This window comes from Corvus hawaiiensis, chromosome 14, assembly GCF_020740725.1.
Source record: "Corvus hawaiiensis isolate bCorHaw1 chromosome 14, bCorHaw1.pri.cur, whole genome shotgun sequence".
Lineage (NCBI taxonomy): Eukaryota > Metazoa > Chordata > Aves > Passeriformes > Corvidae > Corvus > Corvus hawaiiensis.
This window is the reverse complement of record NC_063226.1, coordinates 14,884,356-14,907,719: the sequence shown is the minus strand read 5'-3', so window position 1 is coordinate 14,907,719 and position 23,364 is coordinate 14,884,356. Positions and strand designations below refer to the sequence as shown.

Genomic DNA, 23,364 nt, shown 5'->3' with positions numbered 1-23,364 from the left:
AGTAAGAGGCCCCGCTGTCTCAGAAGGAGGGTATCCAGCAGTAACCTCAGCATTATGAATTTTACAGTAGCTGAAAATTGACAAAGATGTGTTTCCTGTTCACCTCATAATGACAAGGGCTTCTTACCTTCTGATACATAATTCTGAATGAGATGAATCCTGGTTTTCTTTAGGGTTTATGAGCATTTTCACCATAATCAGAAATACTTATTTTTTTTTTAGGTAATGTCAGACCAAAAATGAATCTTAGCAGAAACTCTGTGTGCATTCTCAACAAGAAGCTTTTATGGAGTAGTCTGCCTTGTCACTCAGCCATTTGACACTTCAAACAGTGTTTTCAAGCAATCAAACTAGTGACTATTAATATTAAACTAAGCTAGAAATCAAAATGGTAGAATTTTTCTCCTCTACCAGGTTGACTTCTGGTAGCCATCACTGTGATGTTTTAAATTTCATTTATTATAATTTAATAAAAATCAGACTGTGAATAGACTCAGAAAATGTGAAGTGCATAATGAAATAGCATTTAGCTCTTTGCATGCCATAGTCTGTAAGTGTTATTAGGTGCTGTTTCATTGTCTCAATAAATAAACTTCTAAGATGGCCCAAATATTCATCCTTAAGGAAAAACTAAAAGCAAAATCTGGGTTCAAAAATCCACTTTCCTTTGGAAAGACTGGTTTTAGCTTTGTTCCTTGGGAGACTGCTGAATCATAACTCGTATGAAAAAAAGGAGGCTTTTACTTCCTATGTTCATTCTATGTTTTGTGTAGAACTTGTGAGACTTTAACAACACTGTAAGTAAGCATAATGCAGAGCTCTAGTGTTGCTAAATTCTGATTGGTTTTATGGATTCTCATGGTTGTTCTTATTGGAAAGCCCTGACTTAGGAGGCAAGAATGCAGGGGTCAAAAATACGAAAGTCCTTGTGTTATCCATTTGCTTAGTTGCTCTCTATCTCATTTAAGGTTTTTTAATGATAAGTTTTTAAAAACCTTCGCAAATTCCTACAATTCCAAGAAATGGTCACAAACTAGGTTTCCATGCAAAGGGGCCCAGAGGAGGGGGGTGACATCTAAATATGAGATTATAAAATTTGTAATTGTTAGTCCTTAAAAGAATGATTCATCACTGTGTGCCTGTCAGTGAGATAGCTTATGTCACCCATATGTCTTTTAAGGGAGTAGCAGTTATGCAATATTAATGGCAAAAGGACATTTCAGGATGTCTAGAGTATGATGTAAAGAGAGATTCTGCATGTTTCATCTCCTGTCATGCTGAGATCATCCTGAAAATCATCAGCCTGGTTAGGAGACCCTGCTTTTGTAGGTGTGCTACTGATGATCTTGTGGGAGCCAGGTCAGCAATTTGCTGACACAGGCCCCAATATTTCAGAATTGCCAATTCAGACAACTCTGCTCTGAGGGCTTAAGACAAGGTTATCAGAAGTCAGGAGTGAAGCTGTCTGAAGACAGCTCAGGAGTGTCTTCTCTATCCTGAAGCAGAGTGATGGATGTTTTCTCTCATTAAGGAATTACCACACTAAATAAAAGAGTATTTCAGCTGTAACAAGCAATGTGAGATCCTTTTGCAGCAGAAACTTCCATCAAGTAAACAGATCTGTGGGAATTCACTGCAGTTAGCTCCCATATGATTTTTCAAATTGCTGCCATTTTCACCTTTTATAAAAGTATTTAGGGGAAAGTACACATCTTTAAAGGACCACTTCAAAGCCATGTTCACAAGGATGCTTCCTAAAATACAACTTGGAATCCTTACATACCCGTGAGTTTGAATGGCAGTGCACTTCAGTGGCTGAACAGATGTAGGGCTTTGAAAGGAACTCTGGGAGTGTGGGAACTGCATCTCCATTTCTGCTTCACAGAACCCATGAGAGACCACTTGCTGCTGGGGTGGAGTTGCACAGTTGCACAGCCTTTCCACCTCAGAGAAATGGATAGCATGAAAAGCTCAGATATGGGGAGGTTTTGTGATAGTACTGCTCTTTTATTAAAGATGAGACAACAAAGGACTAGTTACAAGACAAGTCATAAAGGCCACTTATTTTTAAACATATCTGCTATTGATAGCAGTCATTATAAACTAATTCAGACCTGCTGATTCAGATCCTCTCCTCATTTTTTATGAAAAGATCCTAAAGGTCTGCAATTGTATGTACTTAGAATAACGTTTTGGCTAGACTTGAGCAGTGGCTCTTCCTTAAAATACCATGAAAGAGGTCTTTGCCCTGAAGTTGCTGTTCTTCAGCAAAGTAAAATCTGCAGAATTGTGTGTGCTGTCTTGATAGGAAAGGCCTTTAGCCTGTGTGCACTGGTTTAAATATTAGCTTAAATAGTTGTAGCCAGTAATTTTGACTGAAAGGTGGCTTTTCAGTGTTGACAAAGTGGGTATGTTCAAGAGTTGCAGAAGTTCTTTCCTGCCTGCAAGTGCAGCGACACCAGTGGCTCTCAGCTTCTGTTCTGTAGAACAGAGAAAAAATAGTCTGAATCTCAATATTTTGTTCTCTTTGGACAATATTCAGTGATTCCATGTATGTAAATGAATGATTATGCTTGCCATGAGGTAGAGAACAAACCTCCTGAGGAGTCTTGCCTCTGTTGTTAAATCAGAATGTAGTATTTAAATGCTACTAAAGATGGTCAGAAAGAAGCCAGCATATTTGCTGCTAATGTGGGGCTAAACAGCTGTAGAATTCAGCTAATAAGAAGTGAGATCAACTTGAAGAAAGTAGCAATAGTCACTTAATCTAAAGGTTTCCATTTCCAAACACATTCGTGTACCACTATTTCCATAGTATTATATTAGTCAGGTAAATAAAGGGGAAAGTTACTGTTCTGTAGTATCATAAGGAATACTGTGCAAGTTCCAGCCAGCTTTTTTGTTGGAAAATGTTTCTAGGTTGCTGCTCTTCAGAGATGGAGCTGACAAACCCCAAGTTAGTAGAAGGGCTGTCCCTAACCCAGAGCAGGGAGTCACAGTGCCACTGGCATGTGGTGGTATGGGCTGTGCAGCATGTCTGGGTGTAGGAGAACACAGATAGTGAGTGGACATAAGGAACAGGCAGATGCTTGTTCCTGACACCAAGGGGGTGTTGCACTGCTCCAGCTCTGGAGCATTCCATGTGGGTTCTCTGTAACAGGCTCTTTGTTACCTGCTTTAATGTATTTCTGAACAACTGTTTTACAATGAATTGATCTTAAACTAATTAGTGATGATTGCATGCAAATCTCTTAAAGATTTCAGTGCAGTAGATGGAACCGAACAGAACCATTACTGGATGATACAGTGGAGTGCACAGAAACTTAAGTCTCAACAAGGCCTAATGTTCAGGTGCTTATCCAAATTCCCCATGGACAGTCTAATGAGAATAGTGTTATTTCTTCCTCTCAGTATGGTTGGAGAATCAGTCCATGAGGAACAAATTGATGAACTGTGTTTGGAGCTTTGGGGCAGAACAGTCCATCAGGAGAGTTGCTTCAGCTTTGATGTCAGAGAGGGTTTTGGAACCATTTTTTCTTAGATATATATAGAGAAGGGGTATTGTGGGCAGTAATCTGGCAAGTGCCATAGGCACTTGGCAAAACAATAAATGTGGCATGTACCTGTTTTCTCACATCCCAAAGTGTATGGAAATAAAGAATTCATTTTTTAAAAGTGTATAAATTAATATTAATGTGTTTAAATACACAACAAAGTCTGAAGTCTTGTTAAGGTCATTTCAGAAGTAAAATAATGTAGTTTAATGAAATCCTTAGATTTAATGAAAGATCTGTTAATTTAATTAATATTGTCACAGAACCTAATTTTAGGTAGCCTCTGGCCACTTACACAACTGGTCAGAAAGTTTATATCTACAAGTACTGCTTATATAGGATACAGTATTTCATGCTCTAAAACCCCATGGAAATATTTCTATTGGCAGAGATTGTTTTTTGCCTAAGTCTCTCTCCTTGTCTTGCTTTCCTCTCCCAATAGCAACAATTTAAATAGATTCCTATCCACGTGGGAGGCTGAAGCAGCGATTGCGTGGTCCCTTTTCAGCTCCAGGGGATACCTGTAGGCAGTCATTTCCCTAATAAATGGTAATAGGCGAGACTGAACTCCAGCTCCATCTGCACAAGATTGGTTTGTTTTTCTAAACTGCACAGACAGATGTTGTTCTTGTACAGAATGTTGCCTGTAGTATATCAGTATTTTTAGTTTGAGAAGCAGGCCCGAGGCTGTGTAGGAAGGTGTGTGCTGCTCCTGGTAGCAGGGCAGTTATGCCTTCCACAGACCCAGCCCTTACCTCCCATCTTGGAGTGGGCTGTTTTGGGAGACCTCACAGAAGTTTGCATCAGTTGAACACCAGTCTCTTGAGGAAGTCAAAATGAATTCCACACTGTGCCCATGCCACTCTTAGTGTGGATCATTTTTACTTTGCTTGTGTGTGGCTTCCATTTATTTAACTCAAGCCTGGTTTTGATTTAACTGAAGTTGAACAATGAAAAGCTGTTTGTCCGGCTCAGCTATGCAGTTGGAATTCATGCTCCACAGGATGCTATGAAATTTTCCCCTGCTGTTCATCCCTTTTTTCTACAGACATGGGCATAAAAGTCCATTAAAATGGTTAATGGGGAACATCCAGAGCAGTGGAGCAACTTGAATGTTGCATCATACTTAATACATCACTAGTGCTCCTGGTTAGTTGCTCATGAATATTACGTGGTCACTATTATGCAAAACACTTGTGTAGCATTTAGAATCTCATATTCTGCAGGATTTAAAGCTCTGCAAACCCTGGAAATATTTCATCTTAGTAGTCGGGCAACTGAATATAGACAGTTATAAAATCACCAGCAACAGAAACTTACTGGTTTGGGGATAAACTCTCTAGGCTTTTTTCAGCTTCTAACACAATTTCATTTTACTTTCAGGCCCTTTGGGTTCATAATTATATCTTCTGAGTATACAGATTTGATCTCTCTAGTGATTATATATATCCATGCAATGAAAGTTGGTGTTTAGGAGTGTTTGGTAATGAAATAATATGTTAAAATTTGCAGTGAATTAAATTTGTTAGTTACAAAGTTAAATTTTTCCTATTTATGAACAATGTTAGATTCATAGGGAAAAATGGTTGTGACCCTGACCAGCTGCAAGTGATTCTTCCTCCCATATCTCCTGCTTTTATCATATATAAAGAATGAAAATACTAAAAATTAAAGTCTTAATATAAGCAAATATGTTAATTGATGAAGTGGTAGAGCTTTGTAAATATTCCTTATTTGCTTTTTGACTGCCCTGCAGTTATGGTAAAATAAGTAAGTTGTCACTGGAGAAACTGTTACAGCTTTTTTCGATTAATTTTGTGTCCACAAGGATGTGCCATACCGAACAACGTGGTACCCTTTTAAGCATCAACTCTTCGTTTTCACATACAGTGCTGGGACCTTTGGCTTCAAATGGAAAAATCGTCTTGGTTATGTGGGCATAAAAATGTCCATCCACTAATGCTTTGTGTTTGTGCACAGAATCCAAAAGTAACTGAAAACTTCTGGCAATGGAATATCTTTTATGGCCTGATCACAGTGCAGGTACTCTCCACAGAATTATTGTAACCTGAAAACAGGGGACCTTAAACAATGCCCTGGAAAGGTGTCCAGCCTCTTTGGTTTTTTTCTAATGTTTTTGTCATTTTGATTTTTATCTGCATCCAGCTCCTTGGTATTAGTAATCTTGGTTTCCATGCTGGCATTTTGTCACCTTACAGTTCTTAGTAGCACAGAAATAGGAGTTTGAGGCTGGGTACTCTGGAATATTTCTGTTTCCTCCTCATATGCGAGCAGAAATTTTGAAGGCTCCAGGCTCGAGTCCATAGTGTGACAAATCTTTGATCATTCAGTTGTTGCTTTGAACAAAATTAATGCTCTTAATTGAAGCCTCATTAGATTTGGCAGCTGTTTTGCCTGCAAATTATAGCTGGTGACCAGGTGATTTTATCAGCAACAACATTGGTGACAGTGTCAGAGGAGACAGAACAACTTTAGCCCCTCAGCTGGATTTCCTCCAGCCCAGGAATGAAGCTCCATGGTGGGGAGCAGAGGAACATCCTGTGTACCTGTGCTGCTGCTGAGCTTACGTGGCTGTAAGTGAACACCTCTCAAAAAGATGACACCCACTGCAGTGCTACCTCCTGAAACTCTGTGTGAAATGCTGTTAACCACTGAAAGGTTCATGTTTTGGGTTTCACCATGTCAGAAAGCTGTTGGATCTTTTCTCTGGTAATGTACTAATGAAGCTGCCAATCTCTTGCAGGTGGGTGTACATGGCATTAGAATAGAATTCATCAACGAGAAAGGATCAAAGCGCACGGCCACCTACCTACCGGAGGTTGCGAAGGAGCAAGGTCATTGTTGCACTTTATTTCATATGATCTGGTGAAGAATTTAAACATACCTATAAATCTAAAATGCAATATTTGACCTTGCACTGATGTCAGATGATGGAGCAATATTTAATTGTAAGAAGACTCTTATATAAATGCCAATTACATGCCTGTGTCAGTCTCCTAGAGGGATTCAGTAAACCGTAGCTGTTTTTTAAGCCAGTCACAAATGCAGCGTAGCTGTAGGAAAATAAAATGTGGAGGGGTGGTACAGTGCTGTCAGCCAGGCTAACAGTTATTAAAAGCTGCCAGTTTTTGTGTGGCTCTTAGGCTGGGATATAAGGGAGATGCAGAAGCTCTGTTAAGCGTTGGCCAATTATCCTAACCACGATTTATTCCTGAATTCCCAGTGATCAAGTTGTTTCGCAGTTAGGTACTTTCTGCTAGTACTCAATTCCTTTTACAAACACTGACTTCCCATGGGTTTTTAATGAATGGAAGGAAATTATTTTCAATATGAAAGGACACAATAATGTTGTTAAAGTCCTTTTTAATAGGGGCACAGACTTAAGTTGGTGAATTTAAAAAATTAGAGTCAATTTTGTTGAACAGTCATCTTTTGCTGACTCCAAGCACTCACTGTGTTTTTTATTTCCAAGGTTGATAGTGTGTCTCAGTCTGTCTCAATCTTTGACAGTTTTCTTTGCTGCTGCTTTTATTTCTTTTTTTTTTTTTTGCATTTTTATGTGTGTTTGTTGACAAAGGGTTCAGCTGATACCTTTACTGAGGATCCTTTTTAATTGATAATTCTGTTTCCAAATAGTTGCTTTAAAGTCTAGAGGCATTCCAAGTTTTTTTTTTAAATTCAGGAATTGTGGAGGGAATGTGTCTAAATTTCTGAATAATTTTAGTAGACCATGAATTGCAGTCAGATTCTTTAAAGTCTCCAGAACTATTCATTTGTACTTTGTATGTGCCCAAACCTACTGTGGTTTTTTCCGGTTTTTTAATGTAACAATGTGACTAATTATTGCATCTTTAGGAAATAACATGTCTAACAGCTATTTAAAGTATGAGAGTTTTTAAACAAACAGGAGTTTTGGAAAGCATGAAGATTTTATTGAGAGCAGTAATGAATCTGTATTTTTAATCCATTGCTTCTTTCATTATCCAGACACCTGTAATATCTAGTCCTTCTAAAATTAGCCATATCTCTGTAAAGTTAAGCAATATTTATGAAGAAGTCTGATTTCAAGTTCTCTGCACATGTTCACTAACAATTATTTTAAATGTTATACAGAAATTTAGTTTTCCATATTGTCATAATCATTTATAACGTCTTAAGTGGCTGTGATACATGATCATACCTGAATGTTTTGGAAAAGTTTCGTTTAGTATCTCATGCCCAGTCTTGGACACCTGGGTACAGTGGGTTTGCTTTTAATATATTTCAACTAAGAGATGAAAAATACACGTTGTTTGTAGCGTGAACTGAGCATGTAAAGAAATCCTACGTGTGGTACTTCCTTCAGCTGTTCTGAAGTAGGGAGGAATGTTTTGGTTTATCCCGAGCGCCAGCAGAGCTCTTGCGCTCTCAGCAGCACCACACACTGTACTGTGCTTTTGCAACATCTGTTCCTATTGCTGTGTTTCTCACTAATTTGTGCTACTGTAAAATTCAACAGGATGGGACCACATTCAAACCATAGATTCCTTGTTGAGGAAAGGAGGCTACAAAGCTCCGATTACTAATGAATTCAGGAAAACAATAAAGCTAACCAGGTATGCACCGGGATACCGCACATAGCCCTGTTGTAATGCTGGGAGGTGCTCCTTCCTGGTAAGTGCTCCTGCAAATGGTAACAGTAAACTCTCCTGGATATATCATTAATGATTCCTTTGTTTCCACAAGAGCAGTACAGACTTAGGAGAAGCCTTGCAGAGGGATTAGTGGCACTAAGCAAGGAGTAAGAGCTGGCTGCTCAATACCAGGGCACAATGCATCAGTGTACCTGCATATTGGGGTTGATAACTCTGCACGTTCTCAGCAGTGTTTTTAGCTCTGGCTTCTCACAGAGTATTCCTTGGCTGTAGTGGGTGTTCAGGGCTGTAGCTAACAGGGATTACTTGCTCTTGTCAGATTTATTTGGGCAGATGGTGCATGGTGGGGCTGCCGCTGTACGTCATGGAGGCCCTCAGATCCCTAATCCGCTGGATCCTCAGACAAACGTTTGGGTTATGCCATGTGGAGTGCAGGTTTCTATAATCTTAAGGTGTGAGACATCAGGCTATGCACTGCTTTGACAGCCAGTCTACTAGTGAAACTGTATCAGGGTATTCCCAAGAGTGGGGACAAGAATTTAATATTTTATTTCATACTAGTTTAGTTTGGTTTTGCTAATTTAATAAAACGTGTTCTTGAGGGCTCCTTAGTGTGTGGCAGCCAAAGTATTTCAGAATTAGCAGCACATAATACTCTGCACATAATATTGTAGTTAAGTGGTGATGGGTAGAGGAGTGAATGTCTGTCAGAATGGCTCTAAAGCTATTTATTTGTATAAGCCTTCAGTGTAAAATGACTGCTGAGCTCCACTTATTCGGTCATGCGTGGAGAAATAGGATTTTTTAAAATCTTATGTTATAAGGAAGTTTTGACCATTTGTCTTCTTCAGGGAGATAGAGACTTTGGGTCTCAATGAGTGTTTGGGATTCTGGATTCTCATAGAAACTCAACTACTGTGGAATGGCATGGAGCACAAAACAAAACACCCCCAAAGTTCACCCCCACACCCCCCAAAAATCCCGTAAAAAGCCATGTGTTTAGTGTAATTAAGTTCACAACAATGAAACTGCTAGCAAAATCAGTTGCCTGATAAGTGAAATGAACAAACAATAATTTTTCTAATGTTCAGAAAAAGGGTTTTTTTGACTGCCTATTTTACTTGCTTAAAATCTCAGGTTCTGCTGACAGATTAGAGACAGTATTATTAAAATACTAATTGCTTCCTAGTATTAGACAACCTGTTTTAGAACCCCATTTTAGTAATTTATTGTCATACACAAAAATATCTGTTGGAGTGAATAAGGCTTTTAACTTCTTTTTCAAGTCTTCTGAATTAAAGTAAACATACTGTGTGTGAAGAAAGCTTTAGGCTGATCACAACGAGTCTGTCACTCCCTTCAGGTTCACCCCCAGCAGTTCTGGCCATGTTTTGAAAGAGAGAACTAAACAATAGTGGCACTGAGGGACTCGTAGCAGTCAGAGGAGTCTGGAATGCAGAGGGTCAGCAGCTGGGGGTTCTCTCCCATCTGCAGAGCTGTGCAGGGGCTGTGCAGCCCCCCCAATCATGCTCAGCCAACCTGAGAGCCCCTGGCTGGTTGCATAGGGTGGGAATTCCATTTAATGAGTTCCACGTACCATCCCCATGGATTCCAGAAGAGCTGCTGCTCTCTCAGCAAGGCCCAGCAGGCACTGGTTCCTCATGTCCCTTGTTGTCAGACAATACTGATGCAGATGTATTCAGAATGTTTGTTGTCAGGGCCTGGATTCTGCCTTTAGTAACACTGAGCTGGCCGATGTCCTTGTAGGACCACTCTTCATTATTTTTCAACTGACTTGGGAGTCAGGAGAGGTCCCAGTCAAGTGGAAGCTGGCAAATGTTCCATTTGTAAGAAGGAAGATCCTTGTTACTACAGGCCTGCCGGTCTCACTTCAGTGCCTGCAAAATTAGTTTGGTGCCTCTCTCTAAGGAGGACATCAAACTATAGAGTGTGACAAGAGGAAAATGACCAGAATGGTGAAAGCCTCAAGGGCAAGACTCAGGAGGAGTAGCTGAGGTCACTTGTTCTGTTCAGTTTGGAGAGAGCTGAGAAAGGCCTCATTGGGGTCTACAGCTTCCTCGTGAGGCGGGGGTGGAAGTGAGCTGCTGATCTCTTTCAGGTGGCCAGCAATAGAACACAAGGAAAGGGAATGAAGCTGCCTCAGGGGAAGTTCAGACTGGGCATTAGGAAAATATTCTTTACTGAGAGGGTAGTCAGGCACTGGAACAAGCTGTCCAGGGTTATGGCATCAAGCCTGTTGGAGGCCAAGGGGTGTCTGAACAACGCTTTTAGCCATATGGTTTAGTTTTAGGTAGTTCCGTGAGGAGTAGGGAGTTGGACTTGATGATCCTGATGGGTCCCTTCCAACTGGAGATATTCTGTGATTCTAGTCTAAAAAGAATTTAACTACATTTAATGTAGCTGGGGTAATTTTAAAAGCAGAATTTGGCAGACAGTTGATACTGATTGTTTAAAAACAGCTCAGAAATCTGTAGTGCTTGTTTACAGTTTTTCCTCCTAGGTTTTTGTAGAGAGTTGGCTGAAGATACAGGACATTCTCTATTCCCTCTACTTCAACCAACATAGTAGGCAACCATTTTTAACAGTTCTAGTTGCTTAAAGTATTTTTCCTAAGCAGTTATGTTGTGATTTGCCATATGATCCAGGAAATGACCCTGACAGTTTTGGCAGTTCCCTTGTGCAGCTGAAGTCAGTCTTACTCCCAGCATCAGAAGTACAGAGCTCTTATCACTAAACAAACCACCAGTGCAGCATTTCTGTGATACTTGCAGCTTCCTGGTAACAGTTCCTGAATTGGCCTCTCTGCTCTTTGCCAGGTACCGCAGTGAGAAGATGACGATGAGCTACACAGAGTACCTTGCCCATCGTCAGCACCATCACTTCCAGAATGGTATTGGGCACCCCCTTCCACCATACAACCATTATTCCTGACACTGAGCCGCATGACCAGTCACTGGACCTCTCTGCAGACCTCTTCCCAGGAGACCCTGCCCCTTCTTGGTCTAGCTATCTCTATTACTGTACCATTTTATGATGATAGTTTCCGTTGCCATGTTGAGGCTCCTTCATTGGTTCAGCTCATCGTGGCAACGGGAGGGAAAACTGCATTACTACAAAGAGCCCATACTTTTTTATTATTGATTCACTGCAGATTTTTTTGCAGCATATACCCTTGGGTTTTATATGAAAATCTAAATTTCTACTTCATTAACATTGAATTATATCAATCAAGGCTTTCTGTGACTGTGGATGGAAGGAAGAGTTTAAGGAATGCAGTTAGGGATGCTTTGCTTAGCAAAAAGACATTCATGGCTTTTGCATTAATAGGTGTGACAGGGAATGAAACATATCAGATTCAGGTATTAAAGTAGACAATGAATTGCATTTTCATAACATTCTTAATGACATTGTGTGTACAATATCTCACCCTCACAGTAAAGATTCCATGTGGCTCTATACAGGATCTCCAGATCCAGCACAAACAGCCGGGACACCAAGGCTGACATACAGAATGCTTTTTTGGGATGAAGAGAAGCAACTCATGTACAGCGAGAGGTGATGTTAACATGGCAGCATTTTTAGAATCAAGTGGCCTAAATTACAGGGCGCAATCCAATCCAGGACCCCTTTGTGTCCCACCCTGTGCTGGGAATCACGGGCAGCCCAGCCCTGTCAGGAGTAGTCACAAGAATGCATTTGTAATGAGACGATGCCTTTCTGATGACTCAAATTAGGAGTGACATTTGTGTCCTAAAAACAGATTGGTGAGTAGCAGATGTCATATTAGGAAGAAAATGGATTTAGATTTTAGTGCCTTTGACTATAACGTAATTATATACTTATATATAAAATTCATAGAAAACATATATTCCAGACGTTCTAGCAAATCCTGTTGAGGCTGCTCTGGCATCAGGGTTTTGGACACTTTTTTTTTTTTTTCTTTAAAGTGAGATTTATTTTCTATTATTATTATTATTAGCAAACTTATTTTGGAAAAGAGAAATCCCTGTTTTGTTCTTTCATCTGCTCTTGAACTAACTGAGATTTATCAAGTCATGAATAGTTGGATCGAGTTAACTTTTGTTTAATAGAAGAAAAAGACACTTGTGAGAGAGCCAGGACAAATATGCCATAATGTTACATGTTTTCATCTATTGCAGGAATAGTGCTTGAGAGCTGTAAGTACTGTGTAATAATTCTGATACCCCTCCACACGGTAGAAGAAAGAAAACCAATTGGAACTTTTTCCTGCTGTAAAAATAGGATTTAGTAAAAGGTATGTGTGGTCTATTTGCAAGGCCAGTTGATGGCAGGAGCTCACTCCTCCCTCCTGTGCCTGCAGAACTCCCACTGCTGCCTGTTGCAGCACAGACTGCCTGTTACAGCAAAGACCTTCCCAATCTGTGTGAGTAAACCACAGTAAGCAGAAATTCCAGTTATTTTGAATAATGAATGTTTATAAATACATAGATATATAAAAATCAAATAGATAAAATTCAGTTGTTTAAAAAAAAATCAGATTAACCATAAAAATGTTTCAATAGGGTTTCAAAACCAGGTAAGGATAAATTATGCTCATCCCTTACGTAAGGTTAGGTCTGCCACTTAATTTCTATGGAGGTTCTTGTAGAAGGTCTTTGGTATTCCTTCATCCACAGCATGTATGTCCAAATATTACCATTTTCAGTTGCGATGCCTTAATTTTTAAGCAGAGGGCCTGAAATTTCAGGAGCCAAGAGATGCCAGCCAGAAGCTGCAAAAATGAGTAGATGTTTATACAGAGGCTATTTTGGATGATACTGTTATCTTGTTTCTACTTGGGGAACACTTTTAGATTAATAGTCTTCAAGTGGAAATGTGAACAAGTGGCTGGCTACCTGATAGAGTTGTGTTGGTTTTTTTCTTGCCCTTATAGGGAACCTGAGCACAAACTGAATCATTCTGCTGCAAAAAAAAGTCATCCAACCCCATCTTTATCTGTCATCTCGTTACAGCTCGCTCGTGCTTCTGCATGAGCTCATTGTTAGAAGTTTTTTAAAAAGATCTATTATATATAAAAATATATATGTATTGAAAGGTGCTAATCAACCTCAAGAAGGTCACGTGACTGGTCATGCGGATCTAAAATCATATCAGATTTTTTAAGAAATCTTCGATATATGCAGATGTTATACAGAATTTCTTACCAGTGTAATAATGATATACTGATGAATAAACAATCCTGCAGGATTTTAAGGACAAGGTCAGCAATACTTCCCACCATGGCTTGGGGGAGAAAAGGATAGTTTTGTCTCCTTTTTGTATACAGCATAATGCACAATGCATTTTTGTCTATCTCTTAGTAGCTGTTGCTTAAAAATATAGTTCAAGGGTGTTATACAAACTGTAAAGGTGTGCTTTTGAACCAAGCTCATGCCAGACCCTTCTGGACCAGAGTTTTGTATCACTAATTAAAAAACTGTTACAGAGTCTGTGGTCAATCAGATTGTATGATATTTTTTTAAAGATTGGAATAATCAGTCTACCTACAGTGTTTCTAGGGCACCTACCTCCTCAGCACACTGTGCTGAACTGCTGCAGATTGTTTCTCTGTAATTGTGGGATTCTTTGTACCAAACGTGCAGCTCACTGTGACATGCACTGGCACAGAATAGGTCTGTTTGCTTAAAGCTGATCAGCAATTACTCTCACAAATGTCATTCCCTCATAGTTACATTTAGTACCTTCTAGTTGTATTCTTGGGGTTAGCTACAGATTTGTTTTTCATTTGGGGTACTTTATAGAAATTAAGGTACAACCAAGTAGCTTATTTCACTGTTTGTTAAGTTGCTGATTTTTTTTTTATGAGCACTACTCAGTTTGCCTTATTCCATTGAAGAGATTGTTGGGGTGGTTTTTTTCATTCTCTTGCTTAATGTTCCTAAAAACTCTGTTCTGTAAACTGAGCTAAGACAACCAAACCGTAGACTTGACATGAAGCTGTTACTTGGTGATGCTTCAAGTGTCCTTCCTGCTGCCATCCCAACGGATGCTGCTCCGGCACGGGGGGACGCTCGGTCCTGACCTCAGCCCCACTCTGGAACCAAGGTGGGCACAGCCCTGGCACACCTGGAGTTTGTATATGGACCTCTACTTGTCTTCAACTGTGCGGGTTTTTAAAACTGTTGTCTGGAGTAGGTTACATCTCTTATGTGTGTTAGATCGAACCAAAGAAGCCTCCAGCCATGCCCAAATGCTGCTCCTAAAGCCTGCCTTCCAGTCCTTACAAAATCCCTGCAGGATTAAATGTGTTAACTTTTTTATTTTTGTACAGTTTCTAACTGATTTTTGCTAGTGATGTTAATTGAATTAAGTTTATTTGGGGAGTCTGAGTATCTCCTCCATTTAAATAAACTGGTGACTTTCCTTTTATGTTAAAAAAAAAAAAAAAAATTAAAAAAAATAAAAGAGAAACCCAAAGTGTGCCTCTCAGATTTAAGGGTTTCTGGTTACATTTATTCTTAAGACCAGCAATGATTCTTTATATACAAAGATATGTTTTCCTCATTTTTTATTACTGTTGAAGAAAAAAATAAAAAAGAAAAACCTCTTTCTTTGCTCTGGACCCAGTAATTGCGCTGGTACATAAACGCACTGAGAAAACAAACTTTTGTTTGAAACTTTTGTAACAACTTATGACTGTTTTTGTATATCAAAGTTGATTCTTTTCAAGATATTTGGATCTAGTTTCTAAGTTATTTTAGTGTTTTATATGTTACAAAAAAAAAAAAAAACAAACTTACTTTAAATTGTTCACCAGCATCTTGAGTTATCTTCAATGCCATGGTGATACACAGTGGCCTTAGAGCTACCTGGAGTAGCTTGTAAGGCCTCGGTCTTTTCCTTCCTTCCTTAGCAACTCAATTGATTACAATAATATCACAGATTACCTGAACCCCCTTCCTTTACAACTAGATCCTTCTTCCTTCCACATTTAATTGCTATTAGTGTGAAGAAACTGTTGAAATGGGCATTTTAATATAAGTACGGCTTAAAAAGAGAAAAATGAGGAAAAAGAAAAAAAAATGCTAGAAGGTTATCTGTGGGTCTGTGAGATATGGCTGTGGAAAGATATTGTAGTAGTTTTAACACTATTGTTATTACCTTTTAAATCATTTACCCAATAAAATAAGGAAAAAGAATCACCATTTCTTTTGATGTTTCTCTGTTTAATTGTGTGGCTTGGTCAATGTTTTTATTGAAGCATTTATACCTGGTGCTAGTGTCAAAGGCTAATGGTGTGTTAGAAATCTTTTCCTGGGATTAACTGTCTTTGTGTCTAGTGTAGGAACAAACTGGGGACAGGTACATGCAGCTTTCACTGAACGCTCCCAGTTAAATCACCATTTATATCAGCTACATCAGTTATTTATCAGTATTTGTATCAATTGCCAGTTCCGTTTTATACTTTTTAGGTCGAACTTTACACATGGAATTCTGTCCAGGCCTGAGCACCCTCCTGTGAGAGGTGGTTTCAATCTTTTGAAGCAAAACTTCTTTGCAGAATGAGTTATCCTGGTGTCAGCAACACAGCACCTGTACCACTTACAGCCAGATTGTTCAACAGAACATTGTGCCAATGTGTGTTGAAGAATCTCTAGCAAAGCAACAGTGCAGCTGATGACAATAGCAAGTTAGAGAACTCTGGTCCCTCAGCCAAATTCTTGGTGCACTAAGTCTGAGTTAAAGGGAGCATATTTCCTCTGTAAGAAATTCCTGAGACAAAGCATTCCATCTCCCTGGAACTCAGCTCTGAGTTTAGAAGGGGTTTTTTTGCCTCATGCTGAATTAATAGCTCTGCTGGCTGTAGATGCAAAGTCTTTGAAAACAGAGCAATAGAATCCATGTAACCTTTGGATGTTGAAGTCTGATAAAGCCATTACTCCACTTGCTCTGAAGCTTTGATTTAGGAGATTACCAAACGTCTGAAGGGAAACCTTCAGGTTGGGTAAATACTAAACCAGTGATGGAAGCTGGGTCTCAGATTTGGTATCATTAGTCTGAACTGTGTAAAACCTACACTAAACCTAATCTAAAACCCTGAGGCCACTGAAAGGCAGAGCTAGTTACAACTTCCTACAATGAGTTTCCCACTCTTAGCACTGCTTTAGCCAGCTCTTCAGTTCCCATGCTGTAAAAATCAAGCCAAGCCAGTAGCATTAAGGGTGTTTCAGATGTAGAAACTTTCTTATTCTTACATATTTGTTGGTATTAAACAATGAAAGGCTGATTTCCAATTAGTTATAGAGAGCTGCTGAAAATAATCAGCAGTGCCTGCAAAGGGAAATTGCTTGCTTGGTTCAGCTCAGGCTCCCATACAGCGCTTCAGCTGGATTTCTACTTAAGCTGTTTCATCAGTCTTTATACTCTTCCAGAGAAATTAAGCTGGAGAATTGATTCTTTTCCCCAGCTGCATGAAAAATTGAATCCTCTACAATGGATACATAATAATACAGGTGGGCACATCCAGCATGTTCTTTTTCCAGGAAACAGTATTTGCCAAGAACTGCACACAAGGCAATAACCTGCTTGTCTTGAGATGTACTGGGTCACAAGAATACATTTAACTGGGCTGCAATCATGTTTATTACAGCCAGAAGCATTTGTGAAGTGCATTAAAACTACTTTGCCATCTCCTGTGGTGTGGGGCTGAGTGCAGTCCTGTAGCTGCTACAGCAGCCTTTTGAACAAAGGTGTGAGCTGAAAACTTCTGTGCATGTTCTGCCGTCTTCTGCTGAAGTGCAGTGAAGTGGGAACTACAGGACACTGCCCAAGCTGGGGTAGGCACAGTGAGGAAGTGTGGAGAAAGCATCCTTGGACTGTAACAATTCCCTGTGCTCTGCACCTGAAAGACAAGGACAGGCCCTATTTAAACAGTGATTAAAGGATTTATACCCTACGGTGAGCTCTGCCAAGTAAACTGCTGTTGACAGGTAACAGGCACAAGTCAGACTGAACTGCTTAGAATTCCAGAAATCCCAGTACCCATTGTTCTCCCAGGAACTGCTGTCTGCAAGGTAGACAACATCAGGCTTACAGACTGTTTCAGACAGGAACCTCCATCTTCTTACCTGATACATAATGAGCTAATACTACGTGTCTCTGTGATTCTTACCTAGTTATAGAAAGTCCTAAGCAGGACAGACTCAGGTGTGGCACAATTAGAATGATAACAAAACTACCCAGTATCCATTAAAATGCATTTATTGATTTTAATGCAAAGGTTTAACAACTATTGGCCCAATGATCTGGATTTAGGGCACAACAACAAAAAAGCCCATCAGACCAAAATACAAAAACAAGTACACAAATTACCCCATATTTGTAAATGTTACCTCATAATCAAGGTTTAGCACATTAAAAAGTTTACCAAATTTATAACACTTTACAAATTGTTCAGAACTAACAGCATATGTGGCAGTTGAGCCCATCCACATCCATCCTTGCCCTTGCCAAACCATTCTATGCCTGGATGTTGGGAGTAGAGGGTGGAGTAAGCAGCCCTGCAGGTTCCTGCTGCCCCCCTGGTGCTCCAGCCCAGCCTCCTGGCACAGTGTGGTTGGGGAGAGTGGGGTGTGCTCACTGCTCTGCCTGCTGCATCCTCTGCAGCATTGGGATAATGACTCAGGAAATGCAGAAATAATTTTTAAAAGTAAAAAATTGACCCTGAAGAAAAATGAAATTCTTTATAAAACAGCTTGGCTTTGACTAAGTTACACCAAGAGCTGCAAGACAGATTTACAGCAATATCACTTGAAGTGTGAGATCACAAAAGTCAACAGATTTGTTATGAGTCTTGTCACCGTAGAACTGAAAACATCAAAGCTGACCGGTCTGCCTGCAGAAACATCCCACCAGGGCTGACATACACTCTCTTCCTGGGTTTTGGCCTTTTCAGAGCTTTGTTAACTATAAGGATGAATTTCATTCCTAAGGATCACCTAGAATGAAAGAACTGCAACACTGAAGAAAACACCACAAAAAACTCCGTTTTCCATTAGCTGTGGATGCATAGAAAACAAATGCTTCTGGTTTAGATGCAAGACTTAGGACATAAAAGTACAGTCAGTTAACAGTTGCAAATAGCCATTTATGAAAAATACAATTGAACTTCACTAAATGATCTCAAATATACTGAAATCTCAAAACTCTGTGGTTAGAAACAGAAACCTACAATTAGGTACTCTGTGACCTCAAGGTTTGCAAATGGACTGACTTTTCCTGTCCCCCAAGTTCCCCAAGGCAGCAGCTGCTTGAGCACACGTAAGCTTTGCTTATGAGCAGCGTCTTTGAACCATAAGAAGCTGAACCAAAACCAGCTCCAGGTGCATGTTTATAGCCTGTGGCTTTTCACTGATTTATAAACACATGGGCAAGAGCTATTCATTTGCACTCTTCAAAAGAAACAAGATGCAAATCCTCCTTTGGTGCTTAAAAGAGGAAGTTAAACAAATAGATACAGCTCAGACACTGTACAGTGTCTGAATCCCTGGAAAAATAGCACTGCAGGGATCCTGGACAGCTGAAGCCATGGCAGAAGGTGGTGGGGGCAGAAATGTTACCTCTGCTTTGGAGGGCTACTTACTCCAAGGCTGCATAAACAAACCCATCAGTAAACAGGTTTATTATAGCTAATAATGTTTCATTTATGGCTACCCTTGGAGGGAAATGCAGCCAGTGGCAGTAGGAGTCATGAATTTCCTTACTCCTTGTTTCTTTCTAAATGCCCACACTACTAACAATTGGAGGGTTCTGTTCAGACCCCTTAACCCATACCAGCATCTCTGAAGGCCAGGCAGTGACACTGCACAAGAAGTTTTTGGGGTATTCTGGCCAGCAAATGAAGCCACTTTGGGATGAAATTTCACACTCTGTAGGTCTGGCTGTGCAGCCCCACTCCTGCTCTGCCCCACAGCTACTGCCACTATTGCTGAAATTCCTGGTACCATTACAAAGGATTTGGGCACATTTGACCAGGAGGCCCAGGACAACCCTTTCAATTGTGCATTGCACAGCAGCACTGTAAAATCTCATCACCAGGTACTGAGCAACAGCTTCAAGTTATGTGGACATGGATTGTGTGCGTAACACCCCAGGAGAGAATGCAATTGCCTCCCAAGAACAGCAGTAGAGTTTTGTGCTTTCATTTCCAGCATAAATAAGCATAAAGCAACCAAAGGAATCTGTATAGTGTAACTGCCTATAAAATAAACCATTCAGGGAAAAGAAAAATCAGCCTCTGCCAGGGGAAACAACAAATAACTGCTATAGAGATGAAGTATTCTTCTCTCCCATTCTTTCCCAGATTCGGCACATGTAACAAGCTCTGGCTGATGCATATTTCCAGCAGAGACCCAGAGATAGGTGAGGAATGAAGGATGTGAAGTTCCATGACAATTGCTTCAAAAGTTTGTTCCTTTTCTGCTGCCATTCTGCCCTGTCCTTCCCCTTTTGTAGAGCCTGTCTCAGCTACGCTCATGCAGTTTTCTGTGGTGGCTCACCATTAACCAACGTGAAGTTCTAAAAGCCTTCAAAGAAGGGCATGGGCAAGGAGGGCATAAGTCTAAGGAATGGCTGAGGGTGTTTAGCCTGGGGAAAAGGGGGAAAAGGGTGGACCTCGTCACTCTACAACTACCTGAAAGGAGGATGGGGGTCAGCCTTTTCTCCCAAGAAATAAAGCAACATGACAAGAAAAAGCAGCCTCAAGTTGCACCAGGGAAGGTTTAAATTGGACATTAGGGAAAATTTCTTCACCAGAAGAGTTGTCAGGCATTGAACAGACTGCCCAGGGAAGTGGTAGAGTCGGCAACCCTGGAGGGATTTCAAAGACTTTGATGTGTGGCACTTGGGCTAAGGGTTAGTGGTGGGCTCAGCAGTGCTGGGTTAATGCTTGGCTTGATGAACTCAGGTTTCTTCCAGCCTAAATAATTCTGTTCTAACTCAGGCAGCCTCACTGACATTGCACAACAACAAAGAAGCAACAGCTTATGTTAAAAAGGTGAAGGTTGCACTGCCTGCCTTCCCACCTGACTCCAGCTGCACCATTTGATTCCTTCACTGCAGCTCCAATGCTTCTAAAATCCTTACTGAGTGCAGTAGTTGGCTACCTCTCTACATTTTTGCTAAATTACCTTGTTCAGTGAGACATTTTTGCAGCTTAAATTGGCATGAAAGATTCAACAAGCTCCAGAACGTGCCCACAATAAGGTTTGGAAGGGACAGTACAAGTGCCTCACTGGCTCTGATGAGCAGCTCCATCAGCAAACTCCATGTGGTGAAATTACACCTGGAATTTCTGTGTGACTCAAAACAACTAGAGTAGCAGAAGAGGGGAAAAGCACAGACCAGCCCAATGACCACCAGGCAGGGAGGGAGGGAGGGCAGGGGCAACCACTCCCAGCAGCTCTGTACCAGGAATCCCTTCCCACTGCCCAGGGATGGCCCTGTGGCAGCTCTATTCACATTCCTGCTACTGAATTTTAAGTCAGCCAGAAGAGCTCACAAATTCTGCTTACCAAGCAAAGAGCCTGCACTGAGTGAGACACCTGAGCTCATTTCAATGCTCCTGCAGTTTTAATTGACCAGAGGCAGTCAGTGGTGGCAAACAGCAGCTGGTTTATATTTGTTTGCAATGCCCTGAAGCAGATGACTACAGATAGGAAATGCTACAGTTTAAAAAAGAAAAAAATAAAAGGCTGCTACTGAGAGAAGTGTTTCCAGTAACTACAATAGCCTGACAGAAAAAAAGAGGGAAGATGCTTTAAAAAAAAGGAAATCAGAAAAACTAAAAAAAAGAACGAAAAAACCGTAAGAAAGTTAAGCAAATAAAGCAAATAATAATGCTAAATAGTATTTGCAAAATTTGTCTAAAATCCTTCTATTGTAATGCTTACTAACACCAGCTGCATATGCCTGAGGGATAGTTTAGGTACATGCTGCAGGTTCTCAAATTGTGAGCATACAGTATATTTTTTTATATATATGTATACACACACATACAGCAAGGCATGGAAGAAAGCCAGAAACCAGTTGTAAATCAGAATATGGGACAATGTATTTATGATTGAGGTGTAGTTTTTTTAATCATATGGAGTAAAAATATTTGAAGTAGCCACTTGTTCTCTCACCAATGAAATTTTTTTCTTTTTTAAGGAAGGAAAAAAAAAGCTTACTTTTGCTTCTTGAGGTATAAACGTCTGTACCTTAACTTCAGCACATTACCTTCAGGTGATCCAGCTGGAGGAGGTATGATGGTTTTGGTTTATCTTACAAGTCACAGCTTTGACAACACAGTGAATCTATAAATTCCAACAAACTTCTGTACAAGAAAAACCTGCAGTCCCAAAACACAACAGTCTGTGTAATGGACTCACAATTCTGGAAGAACACAGTCATGATTTCCCATCTTTCTGCCCAATGGTTTCTCCTCCTGCAAAATTTGAGCAGATACACGCAGTTGATCATTCTGCCCATCTACATCCTGTTCTCCAAAAGACACATTGATGGGAAGATTTGGTCATACTACTAAACTGGACCATGTTCTTTGCAGTAGAGGCCTGCACTGATTTGATGTTCCTTTTTATACCTGTATTTTAAGATCAGTGCACATGATGTATCAGAGCTGCAGGGAGAGAAGAGTTTCATTTTGTTTCTTCACCAACCAGTCTGGTCTGTGAGGATTAGCGTAGACAGAGCAGGAATGTTTCAAAGGCTACTAAGTATAAAAAAAAAAAAAAACCTGATGTTTACATTGGACTTTGTATCTCCAATCTAAGGTAAGTGAAAAAAACATTTTGTTCAAAGTCAGGACAGAACAGTGGATCCAGTATCTTACGACTTATATATAACATGGTCTTTTGAAATTGTTTCAGCATTATTTTTTTCCTCTCACCAAAATAAAAGCATCTCCAAAGCATCATGATGGGACTTGAAAGATACTTATCCACTGCAGCTTTGAAATGATGTTGTTGATTTAAAAAAAAAAAATTCTACGAGTTATTGTTCCCCAATGTTTTCAACCAGCTTAAAGAAAATACAGTAGAACCCCACTGTTTTGCACTTCTGACTGGAAGATTAAGTGTGCACCATTTCCTGTGACCATTTTGGAACATTCAGGCTCTAAGAGTTAAGCCAGGATGATGCAGTTCATCATGTTGGTTCACATCAGTGGAGTGCTACAATTCAGCATTATTTCCTACCCTACAACTGTACTATTCTTTAATGGGAAATGAGTCAAAACGAGGTAGCACTGCCGTTTTCATTGCTGGAATGTGGACAGGTCCTGGCCTAATTTTAAATGGTCACTTAGCAAGATTCTACTGCAATCTATACAAAATGTATAAAACATGAACCTTCCCCCGAATAAGGCCACTAATTTTGCCATTGGCAATAGGCAGTGAGAAACAGCAGGTAAAAAAAACCTCACTTGATTACAGAGGTGTTTTTGAGGCAAAAAACTGTGGGAAGAAGTATAAAGCCATTGTCCTCTCATCCCTCCTCTTTGTTTTCCAGTATATCTCTGCTTCCTGTACAAACAACTCCGTGGGGAGAAATTTCAGTCCATTTTTTTAGCTGGGAGTCTAAGCAAGTCCATGCTCCATTTAAAGGTGGGGACAGCACTGTGGAACAGCAGGATTACGAGCTTCCCGTGAGTCATGGTCATGACAGTCTGATGTCCAGAGGCCCAGATTCGATACCAGGGCCCATAAAAAGGATCTGAGACAGCTGGGCACAACATGTTGTTCAAATTCACTTCTGTAACCTGAGGAAGCAACAATAAATTTATCAATTAATAACATTTTTATCTTGCACTGATTCAAACACTTAAAACGGTGAAAATTTAGAGAATTACCATAATAATCAAAAATGTTCAGGTGACACACTTGCTCAACACAAGTAGGGCAGCTTTCAGGAAAAAAAGCAGATCCAAATTCCACTGTGTATTTAATAAATTGATTTATGCAGGTACATAACCAATCTATGAAATATTTTACCAGTACTTCCAAGAGAAAAGATACAAATGCTCGTTAGAACATGCAATTTGCGTACAAGTAGCCTTATCAAAAATTTGCATGCAAGTAGTCTTATCCATGTAG

The 23,364-nt window shown here is 40.0% G+C and overlaps 2 protein-coding genes across 4 annotated transcripts in view; one reads left to right on the top strand and one right to left on the bottom strand.

Annotated features, from left to right (window-relative positions):
- AMMECR1 (AMMECR nuclear protein 1) overlaps positions 1 to 15,417 on the top strand; it is a 99,655-nt gene extending 84,238 nt beyond the window's left edge. The window contains exons 5-7 of one of the 2 annotated variants that reach the window (XM_048318800.1): positions 6,319 to 6,409; positions 8,074 to 8,170; positions 11,047 to 15,417. In XM_048318800.1, the coding sequence (XP_048174757.1) occupies positions 6,319 to 6,409; positions 8,074 to 8,170; positions 11,047 to 11,161 (303 nt within the window). In that variant the 3' untranslated portion in view covers positions 11,162 to 15,417. Of the gene's footprint in view, positions 1 to 6,318; positions 6,410 to 8,073; positions 8,229 to 11,046 lie in introns of both variants that reach the window. The other variant, XM_048318801.1, reaches the window with a different exon arrangement.
- A 2,040-nt stretch (positions 15,418 to 17,457) lies between these two features.
- The window catches only part of TMEM164 (transmembrane protein 164), a 37,200-nt gene continuing 31,293 nt past the window's right edge, over positions 17,458 to 23,364 (bottom strand). For both annotated transcript variants that reach the window (XM_048319331.1, XM_048319330.1), the window contains one exon: positions 17,458 to 23,030. In XM_048319331.1, the coding sequence (XP_048175288.1) occupies positions 22,870 to 23,030 (161 nt within the window). In that variant the 3' untranslated portion in view covers positions 17,458 to 22,869. The remainder of the gene's footprint in view (positions 23,031 to 23,364) is intronic.